The 26,315-nt window shown below is 35.4% G+C and overlaps 1 protein-coding gene across 3 annotated transcripts in view; it reads right to left on the bottom strand.

Annotated features, from left to right (window-relative positions):
• The window catches only part of LOC150095638 (phosphoserine phosphatase-like), a 142,874-nt gene extending 127,564 nt beyond the window's left edge, over nt 1-15,310 (bottom strand). Inside the window, exons 1-2 of one of the 3 annotated variants that reach the window (XM_090410819.1) lie at nt 15,219-15,310; nt 12,068-12,249 (exon numbers count right to left, since the gene is read on the bottom strand). In XM_090410819.1, coding sequence (XP_090266945.1) covers nt 12,068-12,101 — 34 coding nt within the window. In that variant the 5' untranslated portion in view covers nt 12,102-12,249; nt 15,219-15,310. The remainder of the gene's footprint in view (nt 1-12,067; nt 12,250-15,218) is intronic. The other 2 variants (XM_090410817.1, XM_090410818.1) reach the window with 2 other exon arrangements.
• Nucleotides 15,311-26,315: the final 11,005 nt, after the last annotated feature.

Raw genomic sequence — 26,315 nt, 5'->3', positions numbered from 1 at the left:
TTAATGTGTGGCCTTGTTCCATCCTGTCCTGCATAAAAATTGTGCAGTGCAGTCTTTGCTGCAATACAGCAATGACAAAATTTTCCAGCATTCGTTGATAAATCTCTCCAGTAATGGATTAAGTTACAGGACCTGTAGGGGTAATACGCTCAAAAAAGTATGATCCTATTATGAAATCGGCTGTGAATCCACACCACACGGTTACTTTTGGAGAATGCAGTGTTTGCATTAAAGGCAAGGGCCACCACCCTGACTGGTTTCGACCTTTGAGGTGTCAGACCAAAAAATGCCAAGGTTGAAGTAATGCAGAACTTGTATAAATTTTACCTAAACAAGTTTCCACAAGGTGCTTTAACAAAATAAATATCTCAGGATGAGTAAGAATGCATAGCATCATACATCTCTAAGGGGATGCGCTTTGCAGTAGGCAGAAAATACCAAGTGATCTGAGCTTACCCCACCTTTACCTACCACGAGTTGCCTGGAAAACTTTACTTGTGAAAAAAAGATGAAACCTAGCTTATAAAATTACTTGGTATCTTTATGCGTTAAAAATTTCCGTTGATATTTCTTCAGCTTCATAATTTAATTGTCACCAGACATAACTGCATTCTTGTGTGCCTTAATGAAACCATTTCTCACTTACATCAACTTTCTACAATCCACTTAACTATAAGTTTATATGGCATTCTTTTCATCTGCCCCGATTTATATATTTATGGATGCCATTCAGTCTTCCCACTTAGCCTGCAAATTGTCTTTGGTTTTAGTGCAAGATGAAGGGGTTCCTGCAGTAAGCCCCTCCAAGTACAGTATTCCAAAACTTTGGAATACACAGCCATAACGCTGATCTGTTTTGTATATTTTATTTTATTTACTTTTTTATTAGTTTTACATAGTAAAATACACAATACATAATCTTAGTTTAGATAAGTGATCTAAATCTGTTTCTCTTACTAATTCCATTAGGAAATCAGCTAGAAATGCCGAGTACACTGCAGATCGATTTTTCATGTATCCTTTTCTGCAACTTGTGTCCATGCATCAGCTTCCTTGGTCCAGAATTCAGTATCATTCATTAACAATGAAATTTCTGGCAGAATGAAGCCTTCCTTTGCTTCTGCAACACTCCAAATTTGATATGAAGTGGTAGCAAGTAGATAGTCTTTCCTGGTAATGTTGAGTGGCTGTTTTTGGATTTGTTCAAGTAGCTGACTTTTTGCTGTTACCACTGGTGTGCGTTTTCTCCACGTGTGAATTGGTCCTGCTGTCCATTCGCATAACAGCACACGTATCCTATTTGTAATATCAGGATAGTGGCAATAACAGATCGACATGGATGTTCCCAAGCACTGTTTTCATGCTCTAATGGTAAGTGAATGAATGGGCTGTTGCAATGGATAGATAATCCCGTTGTGAACAGCTTTCAGACTAGATTTTGACAAGTCTCCATTCAAATGGTGTTCAACACCATCTGACTCCATTAGCCCATCTGTTAGTAGATGTACTCACTTTGATGGTATCTGAAATGTTACCTAGTTCCTTCAGCAAGGAGCTCTGATCCTTGCAGCTGTGACACCAACAGTTCTGCATTCATTCAAAGTTATCAAGTGTGGCTCATTGTTTTTGATGTCATATTTCCCGTTTTTTAACTCTTGATGTCTACACCATCCAGAGTAAATCTGGGTTATTTGCTCCTAGGAAGAAAGAAAATACTAATTAATCACTATTGAAACTTACTACTCACAAATGCAAGTTTTATTTGGTCATACTGTATGTGTGCATGCCATTGCTTCCAATTTAATTTGGAAGCAACGATAGCTTTCTATGATTATTCCAGAACATTCTTGATTGCATACATGATCACATGAAAGGTAGATGAATTTTATGTGCTTTGTCCATTGCACACATGCAGTATTATTGCATCAAGCTTTTAGTTCACTTGAAGTATACTAACAAGGATTTTAAAAGTAAGCTGTAATTTCATGCAAAAATAACAGGACTTAAGTAGGTCAGGAACATGACATGTTCCTGAACACTAAAAACAAAAAAAAAATCATGTTATAAATATCTTATTTAATATTCAGTAAAAGGACTACTTTATTTTGACAAACATAACCTTTTGTGCTATGGAGAAGAGATTGAATGGTTATGGCTCAGGTTTTTTAGTTTTGATTGGATTAAAAGAACAGAAACTCTTATGAAAGAAAAAATGGGATCAACTTGTGGAAATCCAAACCATCTGCAGACAAATTTAGTACAAGTGCAAAAAAACTTGCATTGATCCTACTTTTATTATTCTTATCCCAGTAAAGAATTTGTGCAATTCAATTCTAAGTACAAAAAAAGTATTTTCTACTTAAATTAAAAAACTAGAATCCTTTACTAATGCAACTTTAGTGATTTCTTCATCACTTGTCTTACTACACTATTGTTGAACATTTTTTAGTCAAAATGTTTTTTGAAATCTTGCATTCAGTATTTCCTGGTGTTTTCAAACAATTCTCTTCATTACTCCAGTACCAAATGCTATCAGCTACCACTCAACTTCCTAGTTAAGCACATGCACATCAAGCAAAAAAAGGCTGACATGCTCTTCAGATACCAGCAGGATGTCTACTTAACAGCATCAGTGCACTTTTGAAATATAATATTAAAAAATTTGGCAACTACTCATGTTTGGGAGATGTACTTCAAAATGGAAACCGTTTAAGAAAAGTAATATATTTTTATATACCATATTTTTTGGACCATAAAATGCACCTTTTACATAGAAAAATCAGGTTAAAATTGGGATGAGTCTTATGGTCCTAAGCTAACATTAAAATATGAATCTTTACACTGTACCAAAGTTCAATTACTGACAATGTTAATAAAATTAGCAAGTACACCATCTTGCGGCATGTGGGTGAATCACCAATATAGCATCAACAGTCAGTGTGTAAACATGTGCTTTGTATGGTTCTCATTTGAATTTTTATAAGTGGTTAAAATTTTTCTTAAAATTATAAATTAAATGTGATAAATTATGCAAAACATCCCCCATCACCAATAGAAAAAATGGTTTACAAGTGGAGAAAGCAAGGGGAACAATTAAAACTGCTATGTAAACACTATTCACACCTAGAAAAATGGCCAGAATAAAAGTACAAATGAAAAATTGGGTAACAAATCATCGAAATATGGGAATGTTTCCACAAAAATGATAATTTTCATAGAAATTTAAGTAAAAAAAAGTAAAGCAAAACAATGGGCAACTGCTAACGAAATTTTAGATTTTACTGGATCAGTCTTGGTGCATTAGATTTATGAAAAAGACATGGGTTATGCATGTGTACAAAAACCACTCTAGCCCAAAAAATGCCAGCTGACTATGAAGCTAAAATTATGGAATTCCATAGATGTCATATCAGCGAGAAGGAAATTTAACTTTGAGCTTAATCAAATTGCAAACATGGATGAAGTGCCTCTAACTTTTGATGTTCCTTCAAATTGGACAAAGGCTGGATGGATGAAACGGGAATAAAATTATGGATACAAAAGATATTGGCAACGCACCTGGACGTTCGTTGTTTAAGAAGCCTGCAATGTTAGTGTGGGATCAATTCAGAGTGCATAAAACAGAATCAACCAAGAAGCTTCCAAAAGAAACGAATACAGAATTAGCTGTCATTCCTAGAGACATAAGACCCCATCTCGACTACTGTGCTCAGATTTGGTCACACATGGGTTTCTTCTTGATGGGGAAGAGGTGGAGAGGATCCAGAGGCGAGTGACCAAGATGATAGCAGGTCTGTGGAATGAACCTTATGAGAACAGGTTGAGAATTTGTGGGTTGCAAAAATTGGTTGATAGACAGGAGGGGAGATATGATTGAGGCATTCAAATTACTGAAGGGTTTCTATAAAATTAATTCAGAAGATATTTTTGAGAACATGGCTGGTTGTGGGAGGACTAGGGGACATCGATGGAAACTAGGCAAAAGTGTGGTTAGTAAAGGTGTTAGAGCTGGGTTCTTTACTTTTAGAGTAGTGAATGAGTGGAATGCGCTCCCTGAGTCTGTGGTGGATGCTGCGACAGTGAATGAGTTTAAGGCGAGGTATGATAGATACTGTAAGAATGTCGAATAGTTGTGATGAATATGATTTGGGGCCTCCCTCGATGAGTCTAATGACTCCCTGGAGTTGCCCGTAATAATAAATATCACAAGTGCTGGTCATGCATGGTTACAAAATGAACTAAAATTAATGTATAGAACAGTTAATATTCATAATTTTAAAGCACTACTGTAGGTTTATGTACCTGTGTGGGGTAAAATAAGTTCATGATTGTTTTATGTAGGTCTGTAATAAAGCTCAAACAAATTATATTCCCTTAACTAGGTCTAATCAAATTGAAGTTTTAGCATTTTAATGACTACATACTGACCAAAACTTTCAGGTAATGAAATGAAGCAGAAATCTAGATATTCTGCTTTTATAATTCATTGATGCATGTTTTTCATGTTACATTTGGTTCCTGCCAATCTTTTGTCAATGTATAATGTATCAGTCTGAAAAAGCAATGACAGAATTTCACCTCTTCAAGCCAACACTCCAACTAATGCCATTACATTTAACATGCAATGAAAAATTTCCTGGAAAATGACAAGAATTACCTTTATAAATTGACTGTTACAATACACATTGCCTCTAAAAAATGTTCCCATCTATCAGTTGGATGAAGAGATGGAGGTCACTATAGGTTCACTGCCGCTGAGAATTATCGTAGTAATTCTCACTGGTAAAGTAAACCAATAAGTTCATGTCAAGAGAAAAGGATTATCCTTATCAAAATGATTTAGAAAAAACAAAGATTAGCTAATATGAAGCTTGAGAGGCTTACACATTTTACAAGAAAAAAGTAATCTTGTGTAATGAACGATATATTCACAAATCAAATATGCATGATGCCTTAACATTCTACTGGATATTGAATTCAGTTAGTATACTTTCTATACTCTAATTGCAATGTAGCATTGTAAGCAGCCTAGTGAATGAAAAATTAATTGTAATCAAATGATTCAGGAAATAATTTCAGTAATTTTACCTCTGTACCTGATATTTCTGTCTAAGCAGGAGACCAACTTAGGGGATGATACCAGGAGGTTGTTTTATGAGACTGTATATAATGCAAATTTTATACCTATCTCAATTTGAAATGGACCATCTACCTACAGCAAATATAAGTATAAGTGGCCAGGAACAACTGAATCAGTTGATATATATATAAATGGTGATACTATACAGTATAGTTCCAATAAGGATGATTACAATTTTTATCCATATGGTAAATAATGTATTATAGGTTGAACTATGTATAGGCTTAACACTGATTAAAATTATAATTTTTTTTAATTTAATCAGAATGTCTTATTTACCTAGCATAATCTTGCCCTAGGTCAGCGTTTCCCAAATTTTCCCTACGACAGAAAATCTTGGTTAGTCAAGTATCAATCAGTCTCTTATGTAAAGCTAAACGCACACTACAGGCATGCCAGGCTGCATTGCATTGACCTTGCTTGTGACCACATGTTTCCTAGAACAGAAACCTCCATACTTCACTTGCACTCCGAGGTGTCGACAATTGTTGGCAGCTGAGTTGAGACCAGCTACATGCTGGCCTTAATAGCACAACCCACTCAAAATGAGGAGCACCTGATTTTCAAACATATTTGAACTTGACACAGCATTTAAAACCATTTCAGGCTTATTCATTTTGATAATTTTTCATGGAACACTTACACTTTCTGCAGAAAGTAATTTGGGAAACCCTGCTCTAGGTCTTTCTGCAATAAAGAATTCAAAACCTGTTCCTCTCCAAATTTCATTAAATGAATGACTTGCCATTCTTGAAAGCTGTAGTAATAAAATCTTAATAATGGAAGAGCAATTCAGAATGTTAAGGCCACACATCTTGATTTAGCTCCTCATGGAGCAAAGAGTAATAGCTATGTCCAATGCACCCTTAAGAAAAGGTATGCATTTTCTCTTGTGGATAACTGCAAGTCTTTTCAATAAACCTCAAATGCAATAGTATTTAAAAGGCTAAACAGGAATTGTCAATGCTAGGTTAATTCAGCATGAGTTAATTTTGCTGCGGGGTCTATTAGAAAAAACAGAAATGTAGCAGTTTAGATTGAGACTGCTGAAACTGATTATTTAGAATAGAAAGGATTAGTTCAATCCCTGAATACCAAAATCTGGGATATTCTAATCTTGGATCATGGGCTTCTCAATTAATTCAAGTTCTCCTTGAAGTGGGTTCTTACAGCTGTGGTATTAATCATGGTATTCTTTGGTATTAACCATGGACATGGTAAATACCAAAGTGCTAGGTGTCTAAGTAGTTTTTTTAATAACTTAGCCTTGTTGAAACTCATATCACTAGGATGCCAAGTCAGCAATCCTAGTGATAGTAGCTATCTAAGAAACATTACCCACTAAAAGATTGACAAGACATTCAACTATATTTTCATAGGAATTAGTTACTCAGTTCCTGAAAAAAAAAAATCTTTCTAACTACTGGATGATTTGTACCTATAAAAGTAATGATTGGTTGTTTGAAACAATGAGTCAACAATCTCTCTGTTTTTGCCAGGCTTGTGCTTAAATTAATATTAAATATCTTACAGCCAGCCACATTTTGGTATTGTGAAATGTCTTCTCAGACAAAACTAGAACACTCCAAAAACAAAACTTTTAAGTGGCTGATTTGTGCATATATTGCTAAGTGCCACTTTGTATATAATAACCAGACTGAGCATCACTTATAATAAAATGCACCTGGCTACAGATTTTGTTCCTTAATTTACAAAAATCACTACAGTAAGGGCTATAAATTTCACAACCTAAAGGAACTTAATAAAAAACCCAAAGTTTAGATTAGTAAACAGTTTACTAATGTTGATACTAACCAACATAACATTTGACCACTCTTCAGCTAAGAATGTTTCATCTGGAAAAATATTCCAGACGAGGAAATTTCTTCTGAAGGATTAGGATGTCCCTAGGAAATCAAATGAGAAAATATCACAAGTACAACATTTAAGTTGATTTCATTTAGATGTACAAGGTACTCATGACTGAGTAGCTATCTAAGAAGCATTATCCACTGAAAGATGGCAAGACATTCAACTATATTTTCATAGAAATAGTTACTCAGCTCCTTAAAAAAAAAAAAGAAAAAAAAATCTTTCCAACTACTGGATGTTGAATCATTTGTACCTAAAAGCAATGATTTAGTACTATAAGCAAGTTAAGTCAATCCAGAAAAATGAAGAGGGGTGAATTTGTAAGTAGAGAAAAGCTACACTATTACAAAGTTGCAGTGAACAGAAATGCAATCTGAAACAGTAAAATATCCAATTTTTGAATGATCTAATTTGACCTTGTTCTTTAAGCCCAAAATACTATTTTTTGCAGTTATTTCAAGAAAAGCCTGTTATTAGAAATCTAAGTAAAGAAAATGATATATGCACGTAAACACAAAGATTTAATTAACCAAATATTTCGGTTCTGGAAATAGCAGACCATCCTCAGTGGTATTACAAGAAACAGTTTTAAAAAAAAAAATACAAGCTAGAATACTAACATCTTTACTATTTGGCCACACAGCAAAAACTCTTTACCTTCTTTTTTTGAACAGTATCAATTCCTTGAATCATCATATAAAGTTCACTATTGAAATAGAAGAAAACAACCAGTTTTTTTTTTTTTAGACGTTCTCCTCATCCAGCCATTCAAATATTCTTACAACTACAGTATAAAGGAAACCAACGTTTGTTATATTCTTATCAGCCCGTCATCCATGTGAAAAAAACAGGAATTATAAAATGTCTCATCAGAAGAGCCAAAACTAATTGTTTTACTTTTGATTATCTACAGAAAGAACTTTCTACTATCCAACAACATGAAACTCAAGGGCTTTTCTGAAGAAAGTACTCATCTTCTTAATTCTTATAATCCTCCACAAAACAACAGTTTCAATATATCTGAGTGCCTATTCCTTATATCTCCAGTATTATGATCTGTTGCTAGTATTCTAGCTTGTATTGTTTTTAAAACTGATTCTTGTAATATCACTGAGGATGGTCTGCTATTTCCAGACCAAAATATTTGGTTAATTAAATATCTTTCTTGTATATCATTCAGTCTTATGTCACAAGTATCCTTAAAACAGCAAAGTAAAGAAAAAGAAACATGTTATGCAGACAAGATTATTTTTATTTTGAAGCCATACAAGGTTGGTTGATCGAACCTATAGTACATTAGTACTATAGGTGGAGTGGAATGAGGGAAGGAGAAACTTGTTTACATTTGATTCAAAAGCCTATAAATTGTATTCCTTGGAAACACATCAGGGGAAGAATGTTCCACAATATAGCAGTAGCAGGGGTAGGTGTCAAGTTACACTGAATGGATGTTGAGTAGCAACATCCATTCAGTATAACTTGCGTTCTCATGCATTCCAGGCTTAGTAGAGTGGGGAATTTGATTCCATTTCAGATAGCATTGCCATGGAAATATTTATAGAATACACATTGCAAAAACCAAAATGTCTGAAAGTGAAGAGTGGGTTGGTAAGATGGGTCATTAATTATCTAATTGCTCTCCTCTATGAGGAGAAGACTTTAAGAGAGCTCTTAGGGGCCACTCAAATGTGAGCAGATTTGTAATTTCATTCATCTTACTATAGCCTCCCTTGATAAGTTGACTCCAGGTGTTTGTACAATAAGGTTAACATCTGGTCAGACATTAGAGTGAAAGAAGTCCCTATTTTTTTTAAGACACAAGGCTGCGATCAAGGTAGCCAATTCTGTACGAACCTCCAAATGCAAGAGTTCGGCCTGTTTTAATTCCGAATCAATGTGGTTGTGACATGTTTATGCAGGAGGCTTGATGTCAGGATAATTCTGAGAAATCAACTTTTCTAGAAATGTCAAACACTGGGAGAAAATGGTTTTTTTGTGAGAAAAAGACAGAAGTGGGTTTTACCAGCATTGAAATTGATGAGGTTATCTGAACCTGACTGGAGGATGGCTGGGAGATCAGAATTCAGGGTGGCTGATGTTCTATAGGTTGAGGCAAGTTGTGTAGAATAAGGTTTCTCACTGTATGGTCAACTGAAGTAGGTCACATATATAGCAGAGAGGATTGGTGAGACAACCTTGAATAGCAAGAGCATCCAGTTGACAAACTATAGAAGTCCTGAGAGAGATCAAATGTTAGTTTGCTCAGTAAGCCTTTGTGCCAAATACTAGATGACAATATTTGCCAAGTGATTTGGGTAAACAATGGCAAGTGGGCATGCAGTTTTAACTCAAATCCAGTTAGCTGAGTATAGATTAAGAGTACATTATGATTTGAGAATCTTTGGGTTTAATATTTAATACTGTTTGCAAAGACATCACAGGAATAATTTCAACAAAACCAGATTTTTAACAAAATCTAACTTGGAAAATGTCATTTTGTTTTTATGATTAACCAACAAGTGAAATTACTTTTACTTAATGCTTACTGGGAGTCCTTCCTGATTTTGCAATGCTTATTCACAATGCATTTTTAAGTCAGGGAGTACCCATATTTTGGGAGCTGAGTAACTAGGACTAAGTAAAATAGTGTAACTGTATCAGTACCCAGGTTTGCAGGACACTAAGGTTCCTGCAAGTTTATAAGTACAGAATTATTTTCTCCCATTTATAATGAAACCAACATTGAAATAATTTCAAGTGGCTTTGTGAGCTGGGAGAAGCAATTCAAAAATGAATTGTTAAAGAATAGATCCTAACTGGATAGATTGGCATTTACCTTCAATGCCTATCACAAAAAAAGCTTTTTACTAAGGAGTTTACTAAGCTTGTCAAGTACCCAAGTTAGTCTCTGTAACTTGGGCAAGTTGTCCCATAAACTCAACCTTAAAACTCACTCTGACAGTAGAGTGAGGATTAGAGAACACAAAATGGTGGCATTTGTTGGTCACCTCTCTTCACCTGATGCCATGCATAATTAGTAATATTCCTGTGTGAGCAATCCAATTGGCTCCTGGTGGAGATTGAACTGTTCCTCATTCTCCAAGAGTTAGACAGGGCTAAAACAGCCCCAGCCTCACCTACTCTAAATAGGAACAAGGCACTAGCTAATTTTACTCTTAAACCAGGAGTGTAGCATTCTAATACTAAAAACTTTCAGCTATTTTGGGAAGTGATCTTCCAATTATCAATTCAAATAACCAAATTTAGCCAATCCTTGAATGGATTGGAACTGGCTTAGTATAATATAGCATTAAGCACTCAATCTGCAGATCAAATCAATTTGCCATTGAGATTACTGTAGCTAGTTGAATATCCCCATGCAAACAATTCACTGAGCTTCTACAACTAGATTTAATATCAAAACAATACTAACCAAAGATGTCAGACTGAAGTTCTGGAGATCTTATAACTTACTGAATTGTTTCAGGACTGCTAATAAATCTAGAATATACTAAGTAACTTGAATAAAACACCAAGAACAGCTATATTTCTCAGTGACCATTTTGCTTTGCACATTTAGGAAAGATTTTAAATTAAAAAAATAAAATAAAATAAGCAAACAGATTATCAAGGAGTAATTTATACAGAAGAGCTTAAAAAAGTTTTACCTGTTAGACATCAACTGTTTCTCCCACAGAATGAAATACCATTTTATTAAAATGGTTAGGTAATACCTAGGGAGAAATAATATATTCCCTATGTGGCCAATATGAGTGTTGTCATCATAATGGCGAAGCTTCAGGGAAAGTATTTTGAATCTCTGAAAATGTAAGCATTTTACATTTGAAAACATGAAGTACCTTTACAGAATGTTTACACAGGCATCTCCATGGAGAACTCATTGTGGGCGATTATTCACAATACCCATACCCCTCAAACCCATTCACTGATGAAGCACCCATAACGACATCTGGAAACTCATCCTATTTATTCAGCAGCCAAGCAAAAAATCTAGTAACCACTTCCACTGTTGACATTCTTGTTCTCTTCTTTGTCAATCTTATGAAACCCCTTTTCTATCATGTCTCCTATTTTTTGAAGCTTGGACTATTCTCATATGGATCATTCCGCTTCATCTACACAGAAGTAAGATCTGTATGCAGTACATCTAGATATGGCCTTATACAGAGGAATAACCTATCCCAGCTTGTTCTGTTTGTCAGCTCACCCTAATTGCACCCATATTGATGGAAAAGTTCACTTCCATCAATATTATACACCTCCAAGACTCATTTGTGCGAAGAATTATTTACATGCCAAAAAGTGTCCTCTTTATGAAGCATTAATATAGCGTTTACTTTTAGGAATCACAAGTCTAGAAACAATCAGGAATAAATGAAAAAATATATCACTATTGCTACTTGGTGGATGAGCATTGCACACCTAAGATGTTTTTTAGTTGCAAAAATGTTTTAAGTCACAAGCATTGAAATTGATTTAGTAGATATACTGGTAGTGGCGGCAGGTACATGAAAATTTTATTATATATAACTCATGTTAATTTTTATTTATCCAATGTAAGGCACCCACCCTACTTTATTCTGGTTAGGCCATGAAATTAAATTCATAAGGTTTAATGGAAGAAATATAAAGTCAATCTAACATTGTCCAAGTAAATAAGACTTGGTAGGAATTGCAAAAGTGCAAAAGAGACATAGGACTTTAGGCTTTGCTAGTCCTATGAGGCACATCCTCTATGGGTGTTAAGTGGCCTGTTTCCCCAAATCTCAGGAAATTTAATGCAACCAAATTTAAAATTAGGTTGGTTAATAAATTGAGTATTTGGTCTTGCCCATTTTTTTTTTTTTTTTTTTACAATTTTAATAGTTTCCTTGATGGAATTTTTCTCACTGAGAAAAATGAAAAAATATATCACTTGGTTGGAATTTTTCTCACTGAGAAAAATTCCACCCAAGAATTTGGCTGACTGATATGCACTATCAGTCAGCAAAATTAGAGTCTGAAAGGTAGGTTGTTAGATGTCCTATAACTTACCATCACTGTTCTGGATTTCTTTAAAGGCTGACATGATTTTTCTAAGCAGCTGTCAGAACTGGCTATTCAAAGTCATTTATTCAGTCCATACCTGGTGTTAACTTACATGGAAGCTCCTCTTCATTAATTCAGCAGCAGCTGAATTAGTTCCGAGCTGCTATAAAAAGTGTGTAGTTAGAATGCTGCAAGTTAAGAAAGACACTCACTTAAACTGATTTGCAAAACTAATTTTCAGTGATACCTGCTATGAGGTACAAATGGAATGAAAAGGTTAAATAAAGCAATAATTATAAGCTAAGAAAAATCTCCCCTAATATTGCAAGCACTGATCAAATTCTTTAAAACTTTTAATACCGATAGGGTGATTTACTCCTATCTGCAGTGTACTATTGGCTACCAACAGCATGTGTTCTTGAGCAGAAAACCTGCTGTTTTGCAAATTTCTAGAGGAAAATGCCTCTGCCTCCATGCTCACCTTTCAACTGAAATATCCCATTTATAAAGCAGACTCATGCTGATGGAGGGACCTGGGACTTTATTCCAACAGCATATTTTGAAAGCAACTGATCTATTCAGGAATGAATAACAAGATTCAATAATGCTCACATCATATTACTTTATAAAACCATAGACAAAAAACAGACAAAGAAAACTAAAGCTAGCTAGTGTTTGGATCTGATTTATGGAGAGAATGTAATTAACAAAAAGGAAGCAAAAAAGAAAATATAGTTGTAAAAAGAAGTTATGAAAATTTGGCAGACAGAAGCATCCTACAAAATTATTGTTTTTGAAAGGAAAAAAAAGGAATGAATAACAAGATTCAATAATGCTCACATCACATTACTTTATAAAACCATAGACAAAAAACAGACAAAGAAAACTAAAGCTAGCTAGTGCTTGGATCTGATTTATGGAGAGAATGTAATTAAGAAAAAGGAAGCAAAAAAGAAAATATAGTTGTAAAAAGAAGTTATGAAAATTTGGCAGACAGAAGCATCCTACAAAATTGTTTTTGAAAGGAAAAAAAGGAATGAATAACAAGATTCAATAATGCTCACATCATATTACTCTATAAAACCATAGACAAAAAATAGACAAAGAAAACTAAAGCTAGCTAGTGCTTGGATCTGATTTATGGAGAGAATGTAATTAAGAAAAAGGAAGCAAAAAAGAAAATATAGTTGTAAAAAGAAGTTATGAAAATTTGGCAGACAGCAGCATCCTACAAAATTATTGTTTTTGAAAGGAAAAAAAAGTCTCCCTGATGGAGAAGAAATCTAAATATTTGTCTTGTATTCCATGTCTTTCTTGGTGATATCAAGAAGATCAAATTGCTCTGACATGATTAATAAGAATTTGCTTAGTAGCTAGAGAACCTTAAAAGCTTGACAAAATCAAAACTCATTAATGTAAATGTGTCTTGTTTAAATTAAATCAATACCTATATTAATGCTTTTACAGGCAGTTTTGGAGGTGGCATGTTTTATGGTACATCTGAAGTGAGAAAATTGACACATGGAATAGAGAAGGTTGGCCACCTTTGCCCTATGCTATTATGGGAATATCCAGGTCAAGAAAGAACCTTAACAAGGAATGACAATAGATAGACTACTTGAGAACAGTTGAGCAAGTTTGTTGGCTCTCACAGCATTTGCCAAAATAAGGGCATGTCACATTTCAGAGTAAAATTCTGCATAATGCACCAATATATGAGCCCTAAAGAAGTAGGACAGTGGATTAGTCAAAAGCTCAACCATATCCTTCTTCATTGAAGTTAGTTTTCACTAATCTTCCATTATTCCCCTATGGGCTACAGATCAAAAGTACAATCTGGGAATTTTTGGCCTTATCAGGTAACTGGAATTGGCAATGGCAAAGTGAAGTCATTGAACATTAAAAACGAAAGTTAAACAGTACTTTAATGCAGAAACTAATGTCAATCCCAGACAACCCTTTCCATTCCTTTGAGTAGAAGTGGCTTAATCTCTATGCAAGCATTAGTGATAGGAAGTTCTAACTTCCTATCACTAAATTCCTATCAATAAAGTCAAAATGCACAAAAGTGAACAAGCGTTCTGCACATTCAAATATTTGAAAGCAATTATAGCATTAACTCACTGCTCAGTGGATTACCTAAAAGGAACATCTGATGTAGTTCATTATGAACACTATGAAACCATTAAAGTGCCATAGTTGAAGAGTAAACATTGATTTCGCACATTTATGAGCCACATATTAGACAACTAAGACATGGCACTCTACTGTGCATTTGCTGGGTTTACTTCACAAGTAACAAAGCTATTTACGAATTTCATTTTGATATTCGCGACTTGCTTCTCATGGAAATACCCATACTTGCTTTTCTGGTTTGATCTCTTCATATCAGTGTTCTTTTCTGTTGGGCATACACTCTTCTGAGACTACTTAACCATTAATAATACCTTGACTATGTTCTGCAGAATTGCATTTGCGATTTTTTTTTTAAAGTAAAAACTATCACTATGTCAGTGGACTATCCGGACGTTATTCCGAAGAATTTTCATTATGTTAACCGTACCTAGAATTCTGACCCCCCCAAATTTGCCTATTTTAAAAGGGTAATTCACATACTTTACTTGGAAAACTAATTTCAGAAGAATGTATTAAATTAAAATGCAGAAAACAGGCTACAATATGGTTACTAGTAACAAATTTATATTAGTTATAAATTTGTTATTAGTAACCGTGTTGTAGCATGTTTTCTGCATTATTTTTTCTTGTCATCTGCTGATGGGGTCTTCTTAGATTACATTTAGTCTGAAATCTCACTCCTGCCTTAGAGTAGTTACACTGTTGCTATGACACAATGGAGAGAAAATTCTGGTAGGCTTTGGAAATAGCATTAGAACCTAAATATTAACCAAGTATTAATTTGTCTGAATACATCCTAGCCATCATCAACTAAACATGTGCATATGAATGTGTCAACACACGCACAACGTACTGAACAATGTAACATACACATACAATTGATAATATTTTAAAATAACACTCTCTCTCTTCTATAACTACATAATGTAATGGTTGTATTTGTTAGCCTTGTTTTGTGCACTAGCTTGTGTGTTTATGCCTAAAGAAATCCTATGCAATAACTAATAACAAATTCTCTTACCAAAATCGTAATGAACACCAAGTTTAGACGCCACGTAAGTAACACAAAAGGAAGATACACGCTTTGCATTAACTTTTATACTTGAAAACTCCTTAACAAAAGGTGTCGCTTCAAAAAATAAAACAAAATAAAATAAATAAAAATAAAATAAAAGAATGACTAAATGATTAATTAGCCCATTACAATCCCAAGAAAACAAATCATCCACTGAAAACTGAAAACATTAATTTTTTTGCAATTCCAAACCTGAAATTCTAGAGTAGCTACTTTTATATTGATTTAATTATTTTGTTAAATAGCTATTCTAAATACCGATGATAAGGTTACTATTTTAATATTAAAAAAAAAAAAAACTCAACTAATGGCTTTTATTCCCTTATAAGGAGTAGGCGGCGAGGCTTTTTAACCCTCTCTAGCTTTTGGAGAATGAGTGGCCAGTTCAGTCCCCACTGGCAGCTGATCACAGACAGCTGGCCCAAGACTATCAATAATTAAAACGGAAACCAATTAAGAGACTGGCAAAGAAGTGCTGTCACCTCTTGGTACTTAAGCCTAACAGGAGATATTATTGTCACTGAAATAGTCTGCTTCTACGGTCCAGAAGAAAAAACCTGCTTTCCCTTGCCAGAGGTCGATTAACTCGGGCATGCTTTTCCTCCAGACAGCGACTAGAACTTTAACATAAATCTATCTTTGGGCAGCCTAGCGCAGAGGACTGAGTTATACAGGCCAAATATTAAAATATTAATGTTATAATTATATTAACTCTCCTGGAGTCAAAGACTCATAGAGAGCAAGAGAGAGGGATTCATACATTAACAATTAAACACAATTTATAAAGAGTATACATTATATAACATTACATTATATACTAAGTTTACATATATTACAAAAGTCCACAGCCTCATCATGGAAAATTTCTGCTGCCTGCAACATATCTACCATAAGGAAGCTTAAACTTATTAACACTCTTAACATGCACAGCGTAATCAGGCAACACATTCTCTCACCCTTTACTCCTTCCTTTCATTCCACTATTTGAAAAATCGGTATTGCATCTACCCAATAATCACCTCTCAACACCTTAAACCTTTCACGCATATGATCCTTTATCCAAGTGTAACTTTTACACTTGGATAAAGGATTGAACCAAATATATAATTTCTTGGTATCCTTAAATTATAGTAAAACCAAGTGAAAACCTTTTAACAACTAACTATCTCTAATCCAGAGCATTATAATAATAAGGTGAGACACCTTTTGGCAACTCGTATATAAAAATATAACTTCCGCATTACTTCAACCTTCAGCATTACTTCATCCTTTATCCAAGTGCATTGCATACACTTGGATAAAGGATTAAAACAAGTATATAATTTCTTGGTATCTTTAATTTGAAGATGTGAAATGTTTCTATGAAGGTATTCAAAGTGAACTTAATAATGCTAAATCAGATGTCATAACAATCGTTATCGGTGATCTAAATGCTAAAGTAAACTCAGAAAAGTTCTCTTCCAGCATGGGAAACCAGGACCTGAGACATAGAAATCGAAGAGGAGAAAAATTAATAGTTCTGTGAAGAAAACAATCAGGTAATAACAAATACTTTATTTAGCCAGCCTCATAGAAGACTTTACACATGGAAAAGTCCTGGAGACAGCTTGAGGAAATAAATTGACTATATAATGATTAAAAAAAGATTCTGGAAAAAGTTATGGTATATAACATCCTAGAAAGAAATAAACATAAAATCAAATTGGAAATTAATGAAACACAATCTAATATCCATTAAAATAAACGAAATAGAGAAAGACTCTTCAACATTTGAACTATTATAGAAAAATATCTGGAAGCAAAAAGAAGTCTATTTATGTTTTATTGACTGCACAAAGCCTTTGACAATATACAACATGAACAACTAATCGAATGCATCAGAAAATTAGGAGTAGATGGTAAATATATCAGATTACTTCTTCTGGTTCCCATCTACCATACGGCCGCGGGAGGGTAGCTATATGCTACCATTCTAGGGAGAGATGATTATGAGCAAGGTGGTTTCCCGTTGCCTTCCTTGCTGTAAGTATTTATAACTGTAGCCTGTGTGTTCACGGGGCCGGTTTGCCTGCTTGCGGGATGAAACCCCCCAGATAAACTGGCGGAAAAAACCCTGCTGCCCACGCCCAAGACCGGCTAACTTGGCTATGGCTGAGGAAGATCTTTAAGCTCCTCACGTCGTGGACGGTAATCGAACCTAGGACATTCCTTCCACAGGCATATGGTTGCGAAGCGCAAAGCCACTAGGCTAACCGCACGGCCATCAGATTACTGATAAGTCTATATTGGGAGCAAACTGTCTTAATAAAAATATTAGGAGAAACCTCGGAGGAATTTCCAGTAAAGAAGGGTGTAGACAAGGCTGTATTCTTTCTCCTATATTGTTTAACCTCTATACTGAAACTATCTTCCAGCAATTAAAAGAATTTAAAGGAGTCAGCAGAGGAGCCAGAAATATAAACAACTTAAGATATGCAGACGATACAGTACTGCTAGCTGAAAATAAAAAAGAACTTCAAAACCTACTAGAAAGGACACTGAAACTAAGTGAAAAATATCGAGTTAATTTCAACTTTAAAAAAAAAACAACAACAAAATCATGCTGTAACAAGAGAAAAAGGGAAAATACCGGACATAAATATTAAGATCAGAGGAAATGCTTTAGATCAAGTAGAGTTATATATATTTGGGTCAACTAATTACAAAGAGTGTGACAAGGAAATATTAAGTATAGAAATTGCTAGATCTACCTTCATTAGCATGAAAAACATTCTGTCCGCAAGGGAAATCACACAAAAACCAAAATTAGGCTTTCCAAATGCTATGTATGGTCAACACTGCTATATGGAGCAGAAACTTCGAAAATATCCAAATATTGTGAAAGAGAAGAACAAAACCGTACATGGTGGAAGCTCATGGTAGTCAATCTCCTGGAAGGAGATGACATCTGACAAGGACTTGCTCTATGAAATCAATATTGTCATAATTGAAATCACCCATAATTAGGCTGACCGCGCATACCGTTTTGAACTGGACAATACCGTTTTTTCATATTTCCCAGCCGTCCGGTCGTTTTTACTAAAAATGTCAATTTTGTCCCGTTTTTAAAAACTATAAATATACTTAATATTTGTCAATCATAAATTATTATTCATAATCTATAATTGTTTATCAATATCATGGATACCAGTAATTTGTATAACCATGGAGTCGTATTGTTCGATACTAAATATCGATATCTTCAGTGATTTATGCAGAAAAAATAATAAATACATTTTGGCAAGATTTGCACGTCTCAGACACGGCGTATGTTCTGCTGTAGTGTTAGTTTTTGTTTTGCCTGTATGCTAACTGGTGGCTTTTTTGTTCAACGCCGGTGGTTTAAGTTTCATATTTTTTGTCTTCCTTGAAGTACAGCACCTGTTGAGAGAATATTTTCTGTTATGAACAGTATGTGTTCAAAGGAGATATCTAGATGAACTGCTGAGACAATGAGGGCTATGCTAGTTGTAAGACAAAATTGTGTCATGGAGTGTGAGAGTTTTATGATAAGGTGTTGATTAGTTTAGCTGCATAAGCTAATCAACAATTTTTGTGTAGGTTCTGTCACTAAAGAATAATGGTAAGCTCAATATGTTATGTAATAAAACTTTTTTTATCGTCTTACTTTTTCACGAATACAGAATATTACATAATCCCCGTTCCGTTTTTTCCATTCCATTTTTGTCTGAAGGAAATATGGTCAGCTTACCTATAATGATCACATGTTTCCAACCACGAAGCCAATTTGCATAAACATTTCTGTTCATCACCATTATAATCCCTGGTCTATAGCAACCTGTAACGATACATTTGGTCCTGTCCATCTTTAGTTAACACCTCATACCCTCAAAGCCTTGCGATTATATTCCTTCTGGCTTTCTATTCTGGGAGGATGCGTCTCATTGGCTATTATAAACAATAATGATGATGTTAGTGAAACACTCCACATCCTCGTTCTCTCTCCTTATTCTGCCGGGAAATAATATATACTTCTATCCCTATTCCTATATGGCCGTCATTCTCTGGTAATCAAGTTTCACTAATACCAATAATCTAGCAGTAATCGTAGAAGGAATTATCACAAGCACACGAACTGAGATGGCAGAAGTGTAGAATCGAATAAAGGGGAAAGGTCAAAAAAAAAAAAAATCAGCTAACGCCTTTTTATTCCCGTATATACGGGAGTAGGCGAGGCCATTTAGCCCTAACTTTTTGGAGACTAAGTGGGCAGTTCAATCTCCACTGGTACCCAATCAGAGACAGATGGCCCAAGGCTATCACTAATTAAGCGGTACGAAGTGAAGAGAGACGGCTCAAATGTGCCGCCATCTCGTGGTCCCTAACCCTAACACAATATATTTAATGTCTGAAATAATGTGGGTTCTACGGTCGATTTTCTTGAGTTTACAGGACGAAAAACCCGAGTTTCCGGGAGGAAAAACCTGCTTGCCCGTGCCAGAGATCGACTAACTCGGGAACCGGTCGAAAAAAGGCTTAGAAAAATTTCCTCTAGTCGCCGACTAAACTCGAAACCAAGACTTCCTTCGTGCGGCCAAGCGCTGTGGTATGCAAACGCCACATCCACTGAGCTACAAAGGTCTGGATTTATTATCTCTCATGTGTATTCAGCTGAAAGGGTATTCATTGAAAGATTAAGTACAAATATATAAATCGATAATTCGTCTAATTTTTACTTTCTGATATGAAGCCTAGATATTTACGGCGAGGGCAGAGAATTCAATTTCGGCTTTTGAAAGAAAAATCCGTATGAAAACATTTGGCACTGTGAATGAGAATACTTTTTGAAGGATCATATACAACCACAAGTTATACAAGATTACAAAGAACCTACCATATCTTTTATAATCATATTCAAAATTGTTACTTGGCAGGACATATCTTTCATATGGAAAATGACAATATTCTTAAGAATTTTACTATAAATAGTAAAATTCTCGGTAAAAGATGAAGAGAGGGAGAGAAAACAAAACAAAACAATAATAATAATAAAGTTATAAACATTATTTCGCAATGCCCAAACTGGAGTAGTAAGATTTTGGACAGACATGTGTGTGTGTGTGTGTGTCAGCTGGAAGACACACGTTTACGAGCGCTTATGTTCTTCCCTGTTCAAATGATTTGAATGCAGATCTCTTCTGCAATTAAATGCACTCTGAACATCAACATATTCAAGACATCTTAACTACACATTCTAACTATCATATCGTTTATTATCAGTGCTTTTTATTGCATCTTCACTAGCCATTTATAATTAGTCTTGGACCAGCTATATCTGATTGGCTGGCTTCCTGAGGAACTTCAAATTCCCCTCAGTCTCCAAATGTTAGATATTACTAAAACGGCCTGGCCCACTCCATATAGGGACATAAAAGGCACTAGCAGATTTTTTTTTTGTTTTTTTTTTAAAATTCAAAACTGTGAGTTTTCTGCTACTACAGAACTAATCTTGTAATTCAAGACAGTCCTGATCTTATCACCACCACTGTGTAAAGACAAAAGCTGTCAGCGGAAGGCTACTTTGCTTCATCCACGCACGATATGAGTTCACTTCCTCTTGTACCTTGAGGGAAAAGGAACGGCATACAGGAGAAGAGGCTAAATCGCACATTAGATCACTACATTGATAATATAATGAACATCTACGTATTCTTCTCTATGCAAAGCTCGCCAAAATAAAGTGTTCAGCGGTCTGTTTGTTTATTGGAATGAGGGTATATTAATCTTCATGCAGTTTATTTGCAAGGGTTTTTGATATTATCTTACACTCGGTGATTTCATCGTGAGAATCTCTTCAACGTAGAAAAGAATATCAAACAGCTTCAGAATCCAAACTAAACACATGAAACTATAGGACTGTGGTGTGGCAAACGGAGAATTTCGGGCCTATTTGCAGAAGAATCAAATACTTGGATACGAATTGGCAAATACTTATGAAATAATATACTCTTTATATCAGAGTGGTTTATTCAGGAGTGGAGTCTAAAAGACGTCTTGTGGCTAGTGGAGTGCCACAGGGCTCTGTTCTTGGACCACTGCTTTTCAATTTGTTCATCAATGATATTGGAAAGGATCTGAGAGGAAGTGTTCACTTGTTTGCTGATGATGCAAAGCTGGGTAGAGCAATTGTGAGTGCACAGGATGTCAGAATTTTACAGGATGATTTGGATAGTTTGGAGAACTGGGCTAGGAAAAATGGATGTCAATTTAATGTGGCAAAGTGTAAGGTTATGCACTTTGGGGTGAAAAGAATAGCAGCAGTATATCGCATTGGTGGAACCATACTCCAGGAGATTGATGAGGCCAGGGATTTGGGAGTGTTGGTGGATAGGGAATTGAAGTTTAGGGGGCACATTGCAAAAGTAACTAAAACAGCTCACCAAATCACTTGGCTTCTGAAAAATACTTTAACATGCAGAGACGAACAAGTTGTTGTTCCTCTGTATCGAGCCTTGATAAGACCCCCATCTGGACTTCTGTGCCCAGCTATGGGCACCAGGGTTTCTTCGTGATGGGGAGGAAGTGGAGAGGGTCCAGACACGAGTGACCAAGATGATAGCAGGTCTGTGGAATGAACCTTATGAGAATAGGTTGAAGATTTGTGGGTTGCAGAAATTGGACGATAGGCGAAGGAGGGGTGATATGATTGAGACATTCAAATTACTGAAGGGTTTTTATAAGATTGATCCAGAAGATATTTTTGAAAATATGACTGGTGGTGGGAGGACTAGGGGCCATGCATGGAAGCTGGGAAAGAGCGTGGTTGACAAGGGTGTTAGAGCTAGGTTCTTTACTTGGAGAGTGGTAAATGAGTGGAATAAGCTTCCAGAGTCTGTTGTGGGTGCTACGACCGTGAATGAGTTCAAGGCAAGGTATGATAGATACTGTGTGAATGTTGAATAGTTGTTCTTGACATGATGTTAGGGCCTCCCTCGATGAGTCTGTCGACTCCTTGGAGTTTCCCGGAACAATAATAATAATAATAATAAAATGTTTCAAGCAAGTACTAGGAAAGTGGGCTGCAGTACGAGTCGCTGCCTCCATTAGAGGAAGAGCGATAGTTATCAATCAAATAGCTTCCAGTGTCCTTTGGCATATATTAGATAACAGTGGCGGCTCATCGCTTGAAATCGTGGGGGTGCTGCAACTTTCGAAATATACATACACACTGTAAATACAGTGTATACGTGTTTGGATAAAATATCAAAATTATGGTAAAAATAAAAAAAATTAAACATGAAAAAATATTGTTTATTATCGATAAAATTATACAGTTTGGTATAATTCAAAATTACTTAAAAATAAAATATATTCTTGTTTGTTTCATGAAAAAATATTGTTTATTATCGATAAAATTATAGAGTTTATTATAATTCAAAAATACTATAACAAATGTTATAATGTCCAAATATGTAAAGAGACAGAGTAAACACGATAAGCACTACGAACACTCTACTACTGGCGCAAACTGCATATAAACAATAGTGGAACTGCGCAACGGACAGTGACGCATTAGGCTAATAGCTCGCAACTCGCTATGACGTGCATATGCTTGCGTGCGTATGACACTGTGGAAAACACAGTGCCACTAGCGTCCTTCGCCCGCCTAAGTGCTACAAGATGGATTTTTATTATTTTTGTTTTTTACAAAATGAGCAAATTGTATAGGATTGTTGATGATAAAATTAAATATTACAAGCAAATATAAATAAATTAATAAATATATTTATATATCGAGGAAAATTGGAGGTGCTGCAGTTCCGCAGTTCTTATGCATGAGCCACACCTGTTAGAAAATCTAGAACACTTCATCAAAAAAATACAATCAGAAATCTACTTCTTTATATGGAACAAAAACCAACTGGCTCACCTACAACACACTGTCTTCCTCTTCAAATGAGAGGGCAGGGCTTGCTCTCAGACACAAGCTATCGCTTACCTTGTGGAAACTCAAGGTAGGCCCATTTATCTTGTGGTCGACTGATACCAAAACCGAAGGTTTCTAAATTGAACCGAACTTTGGCCGCATTGAACCGAAGGTTCAATGTGGCCGAAAGCTTTTTCTTGGTCAAGTTTACAAGGCCCATAGTTTCATGGTTGTTGTTAGCTACGCTCATTAGATTCCTTATAAGGATGGATCGACCTGGAAATATCTATTATTTCGTTCTTAGCGGGCTTGAGTTCATAGGCAATGGCTTTTGATATTATCTTACAGTTGGTGTTTATAATGGAGGTGGGTTGCCAGTTCCCTAGTTTTGTAAGGTCGCATATCTTTGGAATACGCTTAATAACAGATGTTGTTATGCTAGATAGAAGGCCACTGGCTGTTGTTGTTTTGACATGTATTACATGGAGATTAGATCTTAGCTGTTCCCAGAAATATTGGTAAAACTAAGTAGTAAGTCCGTCTATGCCAGGAGGATTATATTTTTGTAGAGAGAGAGTGTCATTGGTCAGATCGTGTAGCTTGATGGGAAGCTGTTTTATGTGGTCGAAGGTGAGTCTTTTAACGTTATGAGGGTGTAGTATTTTTTATTGGTGCGTTACTTTAACTTTGTATATAGTATTGTAGGGTATATTTCATCGTGATTCTCTAAAATTATTCCAGGGTCTAGAATCATTTTAGAGCCAGGATGAATTATTGCCTCTTGCTGCTGCCGTTGGCATGAGATTGAAGGCATATTCAGATTTCTCAGGTGGCTGTATTTTTACATAAAAACCTAAATGACCACCCTTCAGCATTTGGTTGTGAAGTTGGCATATCTTTGATGAGAACAGCAATATAGTTTCTGGGCTATTGATACTCGTCTTGCAGCAAGCTGTTGTTAAAGATCCAGTATGCCCAGGGATAGAGATACTTAGGATAATGGAATCAAGTCAAATGCATGGTATGGAAAAAGTAATTGTGTGATGTCCCTTATGTAGGGTATTTTATGTGTGGATGTATAGCATCTATCTAGTCATGCCTGATAAAGGGCAATGGTATGACTACCTTTTGCACTACAGGAAAATGCTTTTCATGTGGGTGTCTGAAGACATCAACTTACAATTATTTATTGCATCTTGGAGGAGTTGAGGTAAAGCAAGACGATGTTCCTGGCATTGGTGTTTGACCATTGTGAGGTATAGAGTGCAGCTGAAATCCCTGGCCAGTATGAGGTGGTCCTCATTAACATTTCTGAGATGACCTTGGATGAACTCAATTACCTGGGCTGCAAGCTGTTCATCATGTGATATATAACACCAATTACATGTGTTCTCTTACCAGCCTTTTTTTTTTTTTTTGGCTAGATGGGCGAAGCAAGAATGCCTTTCATATTCTCTGTTATCTGTAGAGGACAATGTAAGGATAGTGTGTTAGTGAGCTCTGATCATGGCAGGAGGGTAACGCAATAGCCGAGCCTCAGTTAGAAATTCATTGGCTACAGCATTGCCATCCATTACACTTCCTGGATACCCATTTAAGTCGCCTCGTATGACATGCATGGGCTGCAGTGGAGTTATTCTTATCCTGGCCACCACACTGGGATCTCCCCAGCCTCAGTTTTAATGATTGCATAAATTGTATAATACAACCCAGAACAGTGTCGTAGCTAGGGGCGGACCTCCCCGGGCGACACTTTTCACGTGAGACACAATTTTATTTTTCGATGATTCTTTTACTTATGTTAACTTAATAATTTTTATTACTTAATTGATTAGTTTTTAACAAGTATACTTACAACTGAAATAAACATAAACATAGTGTTTTACTTTATTTCCCTATATGTCGTTTTGACTTTTTGGTGTGCATTGAGTGGGGCGGCAAAAGCTCTAGCTACGCCACTGACCCGTAAAGATAATGATCTGTAGTTTCAGGACTTTTTTTAAAGTTTTTTTTTGGAAACTAACTTCCACTTCATTTTTGAGTGAAGTGGAAGTTAGTTTCCAGTAGCATAATAATTTCTGGGGGAGGTAGTCAAGAATATGTGGGAGGACAAGTCTGTTTTACAGTGGGGTGGTACATGCACTCATTTAATTATTATTATTATTATTATTAACATTTGACCTACATGGAGTAAGAGACTCATCGTGGGAGGTACTCCCACGATGAGTCTTTCATATGAGATTTTTCATAGAATGGAAGAGTAGAACAAGAGGCCATTGCTGGAAATTGTATAAGGAGGGTGTGCAAGGCCAGATTTAGATTTACTGAGGCCCTAAGCTATACAAAACCCAGAGGTCCTCCCCCCACTACTGTTTTAAATTACATCAGCTGGTCTCAGAAAAATTCAAAATATATGCGCCTTTTTAATATATGAAAATATATTGTCTTTTAATTTTTATTAAAAAAATAATAAATCATGCGTTTACAAAATCATAGAAATAATTATATAATTAAAGAGTTTTAAAAAGACAAATAAGGCTCATAGAACAGAAAGTTTGACAGTAGACATCACATAAAATTGGGTACCCAAAATTCCAAATAATACAGGTACACATATATATAAATATATAATAAATTAATATTGAAAATATGGAGTGGATAAATTGTTATAATACAACAATATTTAATAGAAATAATTATATTATATAATCCTCTAAAAGGCTCTAAGATATAACTTAAAACATTTTCTTTCTTGATTTCCCAAAAGCAAAATCATTAATTATGTCATCAAACGATATGCTACGTAACTTATCGCTTTCTATACACATGATGCTAAGTGCAGACAATATTTCTTGAGACATAGTTGCTCTCAGTTCATATTTTATTCTCTTTAGCTGTGATATGTCTGACTTCAATTTTTCTATTTTTTTATTTGAGGCCCCGGCAGATTGCGAGGCCCTAAGCTGTAGCTTTTTTAGCTTATACGTCAATCCAGTACTGAGGGTGTCAGCAAAAGAGTGAGAAGCAGGTTCTTTGCATTGAGGGTGGTTGGTGAGTGGAATGTGTTGTTGATGTGGACACATAGAATCAATTTAAGAACTTCCTTCTCACTCTTT

Source organism: Typopeltis vanoorti, chromosome 20 (assembly GCF_054136105.1).
Source record: "Typopeltis vanoorti isolate ZY-2024b chromosome 20, IOZ_Tvanoo_1.0, whole genome shotgun sequence".
NCBI lineage: Eukaryota > Metazoa > Arthropoda > Arachnida > Uropygi > Thelyphonidae > Typopeltis > Typopeltis vanoorti.
The sequence above is the reverse complement of the archived record's forward strand: the minus strand, read 5'-3'. Positions and strand labels throughout refer to the sequence as shown.